Source organism: Agrilus planipennis, unplaced genomic scaffold (genome assembly GCF_000699045.2).
Source record: "Agrilus planipennis isolate EAB-ADULT unplaced genomic scaffold, Apla_2.0 scaffold139, whole genome shotgun sequence".
In the NCBI taxonomy this organism is placed as follows: domain Eukaryota; kingdom Metazoa; phylum Arthropoda; class Insecta; order Coleoptera; family Buprestidae; genus Agrilus; species Agrilus planipennis.
In genome coordinates, this window is record NW_020438984.1 from 437,187 (window position 1) to 444,094 (window position 6,908).

The following is a 6,908-nucleotide window of genomic DNA, read 5'->3' on the forward strand; positions in this document are numbered from 1 at the left end:
TGCCCCTTCCAATGTCTTGGATGCGCGCTGGCAAAATCGTAGGTAGGGAGAAAAAAGCTCATTATACTCTCGACTCTTGTTCATTAAACATACTTTTTCATACAGTACCTGCCAAAAGTTTTGTTCAAACATGAATAGTAGTGCGAGTCGAAAACAAGCGTTAAAGCCTTTAATATGTCTACAAATATAAATAAACATCTTGTTGATATTTTCAGTAGTAGTACCAATAACATCACATTTGAGCAATGCAATTGTAGTGGATATGGTCAATTTTTTCGTGCAGTACTGTACGGATTATACGCTCCTCACCGGTTAAGAGTTTGGCCGAGAGTTGCCTCCTTTCTTTTCTGGCCTAGTGCTATTCTTTTGTACTTTGCGCCAGTCAAACTGAAGGTTACATCGCTACAGAAACTAAACGAAGTATATAACGTTAGGTAAGTTAGGTTAGGGTGCATAAAAGTTCTCCCATCCCCTCACATATTCGATTTAATACTTCTATGGTTATAGGACGAGCGCTGTAAACATTGAACAATTCATTCTGCAGTGCAGAGATTCGCTTTCTCTTTCATATCGGGTGACGTGTAGCAAGTGTTGTCTGCATTCTCAGATGTGTCACTCATATTGCTCATATGATATAAACCATAAAGCTGTAGATAATGTATAGGCTGTGCTGTATTGATGGTTGAATCAGAAATTACGGCCGGTTTCGCTGATTAAAATGATAAATCTTATTATGTATAGCCATAATTGATACAGCTAACAGCACATGACACTTCTAACTTCACTTGTGATCACTTCCTCGACGGTACACGGCATAATTTTTTGGTCAATTTGTTTCTAGTATCCATGCATTCAGCTTATGTGTATTTAATCTGCAGCCGCAATGATGCTATAATTCCTTCTCGTTCATGTTACCAGAAATCCTTTAAGGTAACACATCTAATTTATAAAGGAGTGTGGTAAAACTTTGAAGACAGTTCAAGGGTGTTCCTTTACGGAATTCAAGCCAAATATTTACCTACATCTCTACCAAAATGATTCACAGCTGCATCAAATTTTTATGAACAAAATAGTTATTGCTTTTTATTTGAATACTCAGTATTTCCTTTTACTCCCCATTAACTATAGCTTATTATTAATTAAGAAATTGCAAAACAACAATACTGTCAGAAGAATAAATACAACTCACCATATCAAACAATCATTAAACAAAACTGCTGTATACTTAATAAACTTATAGGTACATTCCAGTAAATTAATAAAACACTGCACATTCAAAAAGTTTTGTTTATTTAATGGTAAAAAATGTATACCATTAAATATATTCATAATATCACAGTGAGCTAACTTTATCGATTTCAAATACTGAAAATAATACATTAAAAATAAGTAAGATTATAGTTTGCAATACTTACAGGACTGAAATGATTCATTAGTTTACTTTTTAATAATATTGTATCACTGCCAGAACCATCACTAAAAGATCCAAAAAACAAGTAGTATAAATCATATGCTTGCTTTAGTACTGCATTGTATACTTCATCTTGTATTTCATCTTCCATATAATCTAACTGCTCTACTTCCTCCTTACTTTTAACTTTGAATGGTAAATTAAGAGTCTGTAATTATTTCTGAATTTTTGACCATTTCAATTATTTTCAAACATACATACAACTCACCATTGTCATCCAAAAATTCTTCTCAGGTTGATAATACAATTGTCTCGTTTTCAGAGTGTGTAGCGAACGGGTGTCACATTGAGATTTGAAATTTCTGAAATGTTTAAAAACTGACATCAAATGATTATGTGTAAAGAAAGCATGCAGCATACCCTGTAAATTTAATTATTGCCTCCACCAACCCGACATTGTTTATTTGTGTATTTAAATCTTCCGTTGGAGGGAAATAAAATAAGATTTTGTTTTGCTCCTAAAAACGCTTCTTATATTATCTTTAGTCTACTTTTTCATTTATCCTACCTCTCCTTCTTTTATACAGTAAGTTGAATTAAAAATAAAAAAGTTCTTTAACTCAATTTCATTTCTTGAATTCATTTCGGATACAATTACGATTTCAGTAGTCAATTTACTTGTGAAACTCACTGTCCAATTTTATTAACGATAAAATGAAATTAAACTATAACATACATTAGGATCACTGTTTCAAAAAAATACTTTAGTTCCCCTATTTAACATTATTTCACTTAAATACCAATATCCACAAGAAAAACAAGACCGCATCCTTAATTAATAACTAATCAAGACAAGTTGATGGCTAGTTGATAAACATGCATAATATGACAGGTGTCAAACAGTAACATAGATAACTGGACCTTGGATAAAGAAAGAAATAGATGCTCCTCAAGTCATGTGAAGTTGGCAAATATATATATTCCTTTTTTACATTTTATCTATCTTATCAATTGTTGACGATTTATTGATTATTGTTGATACAATTTTATTATTTGTTGCTAATTAGTTTTTTAGATACTAACAATTTAAATATTGNATGGAAAAAAGGGCGGAAGAACTATTAGGGGAAGATCAATTTGGGTTTAGAAGAAATAGAGGAACGCGACAGGTCATTCTAGCTTTACGGGTAACAGTAGAAAAAACGATAGAAAAGGGAAAGAGTGCGTACATAGGATTTGTAGATTTAGAAAAAGCTTTTGACAATGTTAAATGGGACAAGATGTTAAATATACTTAAAAATGTAGGGATTGAGTTACAAAGATAGAAGAGTGATACTTAGTTTGTATAAAGAGCAACAGGCAGTTATAGAGCTGGGGCTGCAACGTAGAGAAGTAAATATTAGGAAGGGAGGGATGCACACTGTCACCGCTACTTTTTAATCTATATATCGAAGACACGATCAACATCATTAAAGAAACTGTAGGGATAGACGTGCAAGGGCAAAAGATTAGTATGCTTAGTTTTGCAGATGATATAGCAATATTAGCATCTAGCAAGGAGGACTTAGAGATAGCTTTAAATAAAATGGAACGGTTAATTTAGAAATTCGAAAAAGGTTTTTAAAGGTGTATGTTTGGAGCAAGGCGTTGTACGGTTGCGAAACATGGCCAGTGGGCGCGGCGGAAAAGAATAGGTTAGAAGCGTTCGAAATGTGGTGTTATAGGCGGATGATGAGGATAACGTGGGTAGAAAAGGTTGGAAAGAACAGAAGAACAGAGGACTCTATGGAGGTCAATAAAGAATATGCGAGATAGGTTGGTAGGACACCTTCCCAGACATGAAGGTTTAGTCAGAGACACATTAAAGGCAGAAACAGGAGTTAGGAGGGGTAGAGGTAGATCTACGTTAGATTACTGTTCGCAAATAGTTAAGGATGTGGGTTGTTCTAGTTTTAGGGAAATGCGAAGATTAGCTCAGGATAGGAAAGAGTGGAGGTACGTGTCCAACCAGTCTTAGGACTGACGACCTTATGATGATGATGAATATTCAGGAATTTAGATTCATCAAGTTATTTCAATGTACCTAATAGGTCAATAAATGTAAAGAACGCACGTAGTAGGTTTAATTTTGAATAACTTAATTTTTGCAGTTAGTATTATTAAAGCATAACCCATTAAACAATTCTAAATCTTACCATTAATTTCTATCAGGCTGGCATTTTTTTGTTGCATAGCCAGATAAAATTCCCTTGAGTTTGAAAATCTACCAACAACCCAGCAGTCGTTCATTGTTTTAACAATAATTTCACCCGAAAGTCCAATAAGTGATTTTTGGTCATCCATATCAACCATAATTTTGATAGTGTCTTTTCCTGTTGCTAGATTTCCAGATTGACGATTATCCAAATGTACGGTACTTTTACAAGCCAGGTTTAATTTATTAAAATATATAAAACGGGGACTATTATCAGCATTGGTTATTGGTGTTATATGTTTGGCACAATATTCTGCTATATCAGATGCTATGGTTGTTAATTTAGGACCCATAAATTCATCCAGATCCCGGAATAAAGATAAATTAAGCTCTTCTCCTAAAATACATAATAAGTAGAATCTCTCTAATTTTTAAAGTTAATCTTACCAGCAACAAATAAACAAACTGTTGCACTCAGTGCTCTATATAATATCATATAGTAGGTACCAGAAGATTTTTCACTATTCAAATGTACTTTGGGAATTTTTCCTAAACTTTCCGCCGATTTAAGATTTGAAGGACCTGTTACATAGCGGCCGAAGTGTGTAGAAGTAAAAGGGGAATTCCGCGGCATCGAGCCACCTTGTATTTCTGTTTCCATTTGAGCAGGTAATAATATACCGGTCAAGTATTGATAGATTGTTTGCATGCTGGGGGGCTCCACTGAACTCCTAAACAATATATATTTAAAAAACGAGGTGTACAGTCTTTTTAGAAAAACAACCTAATTTAAAAAGTCTTGTTTACCTTATTCTTAATTGGTACTCAACACACAGCAAACAAAAATATGACAATTTAGATACCTGTTCCTTTCTCAAATGACTTTGATAAAAGGAGCAGCTATATTCGTCCGTTACAAATACATTGCGCGCAATTGCTGAAATAAAGACTATTTGCACATATCGTGTTTTGCGTACATTTTATGTCCTAGGCATGTAGCAAAATTAGACATTTTATTTTGAAAAATTTGTAAAAAGTATAAATAACTAATAAAAAATAAATATACAAGGATTTCCAATTAAAACTTCCCACATGGAAAATATCGGAATTAAGACAAAAAAAAAACAGAAATACGTTGAGACAAGGCGATTTTCTTTCCAAGGGGGCCACAATCCGAGCACAATCACTCATTTCCTTCCAGGCGATCCTGATTGCCTGATGGGTTTTGTATAGATGATACTAATGACTTTTCAAGATTCAGCAACAATTAGGTACAGAAATTCCTGAAGCACTTGCAAATATCCTGATATTCAAATTTCGTTTCATTGCAATCTGATCTAGGGCAGCTACGTGATTACCATTTTTTCATACAACCTGTTCACGCTGATACTGCAGGCAATCGATCCAGTTTCTGAAAATTTATGCACTAAATCGAGGACGTACCGATGCGAAGTGTTTTTGTCAAATGACGATCATTAAAAATCTGTGCTGCTTGCCGCGCACAATCATTATTCTTATAGAACAAACTATTTCCACTTTTTGGGCAATTGTGTAAGTCATTTTCACGAATTGGAATTGAATTAACTTTGTACTGATTTTATGGGATTAACCTAATTTATCTTTTTATTGGCTTGTTTAAAGTAAAACGCATAAAAAGATAAAACATTTAAAGAACACCATCATATAACGCCCGAAATGCGTCGAAATGTTCGTTCAGGAATGGAGATTTTATGAAGTAGAAGAAAAGCAATTTGAACATGTAATTACTAAAATAATATTCCTACATTCATTGATATTTTGTTTTATTTTAAGTGAAGATTTTTTGTCACATCCAAATCAAAATTTAAAAAATCGTATGTCGTACTTAGTGAGCGAAATTGAGAAAGCATTAAAATGAGGTGTTACTCAACATAGAGTGCCATTTAAAGTTTAAGGGTACTTTACGCAGCTGCGTAAGAGGTACCTTCCGACGCACCAAAACTAACGACATCATCTTTCCCCTTTGAAAAGAAAATCGACGCATCTCAGCATTTCCTTGTTCTTTCTTAATTTCGATATTTTCCAGTTAGGAAGTTTTAATTAGTATACCCTGTATGCTTTGAAGCTTAAGAATTGTACTTTAATGTACTTTTTGCCCGATCTCCCTATTTGCTTTTGTTCGCGTTCTGCAAGCATGTTTGCTTTAGTTTTCAGCATATCCTGGCAGCAAAATTAAATTATTTTAGAATTTATACCAAGGTACGTTTAAGATATTCAATACTTAGAAATGGTTGTAGGTAAGTATTAAGAGAATTTATGAAACAGAAATTACGATAGGACAGCTTTGGTGTCATGAGTAGAGTATAATTACCCGTAAGTCAAAATGGTAACTTCTATTTTTTATAGTATTATCTTAAACAAGATAGATAGGAGCAAAAACTTAACTCAAAGCGAATGGGTTTGAAAAGAGTCATGAATAAGAGAGAATAGATAACACAAGAATCGCTGCACGATGAGCGGCTGCGCATCTATTGTGGTATTAAAACAACATTAAACAAATTGTAAGCAAAAGCTCCGTTTCCTTGGTACAAGAAGAGATACCCTCTAATATTGATTTCAAAATTTTACGACACACTTCCTTATGGAATAGATGACGAAGCTAAAAGGATTTTTGACGACTTTTCCGTTATGAAAACACATTTCTGGAAAGGAAAACCCTTACATTGACATTGACTAGATCGTATTCCTTAGACGGTGGTCTCTCTCATCCGCAATCCACGACCGGCGACGTGCAGTGGGGTGGCGAGAAACGGGTACCTGTTGTTGGTAGCGGGCACACGATCCCTCTTACGACAAACGTGTGCCTGTTGCCGTTAGGTGTACTTCTCTTGAATTCAGTATATTAATTCAACACGCCCGCCTACTAATTCGGCAATTAGTTTCTTCAAGATGAACAATAAATTATTATTTTGTTATAAATTTAAATAAATATAAATCTTAGAAAATGGCCTAGTAAAAATAAGAAAAAAAAATACGTTCTCTATTAAATCTTCATATTTGTTACAAATAATCTACAAGTTTATACTGCCCATTTCAATTTGTTTGAATTGTGACCTTGAAGGAATCTGCGTGAAGATAGAAAGAATACACACTACGCGTGAGCAAGACAAAAATAGTTGAAACAAGCTTGAACGAGCAGAGCTCTCGATGGGAACTGTACAGTACTAGACGAAAATGTTTAGCAATTTCTTAAAACAAAAATGTATATAAATTAACAATAGAAAACAAATCAAAAGTTTTACAGGTAGACATGTGTAGCACACT

At 33.9% G+C, this 6,908-nt stretch overlaps 2 protein-coding genes across 2 annotated transcripts in view; both read right to left on the reverse strand.

The window, feature by feature from the left end:
- Positions 1-6,908, reverse strand: part of LOC108737510 (vacuolar fusion protein CCZ1 homolog) — a 20,007-nt gene that overhangs the window by 10,465 nt on the left and 2,634 nt on the right. Inside the window, exons 6-7 of the mRNA XM_025975589.1 lie at positions 4,053-4,336; positions 3,607-4,002 (exon numbers count right to left, since the gene is read on the reverse strand). Coding sequence (XP_025831374.1) covers positions 3,607-4,002; positions 4,053-4,336 — 680 coding nt within the window. The remainder of the gene's footprint in view (positions 1-3,606; positions 4,003-4,052; positions 4,337-6,908) is intronic.
- On the reverse strand, positions 365-2,325 carry LOC108737537 (vacuolar fusion protein CCZ1 homolog). The gene is made up of 5 exons (XM_025975590.1): positions 1,980-2,325; positions 1,832-1,929; positions 1,680-1,773; positions 1,416-1,619; positions 365-1,365 (listed from the first exon to the last, which is right to left on the reverse strand). The coding sequence occupies exons 1-5, from the start codon at positions 2,052-2,054 to the stop codon at positions 1,186-1,188; spliced, it is 651 nt and encodes a 216-aa protein (XP_025831375.1). The 5' UTR covers positions 2,055-2,325; the 3' UTR covers positions 365-1,185.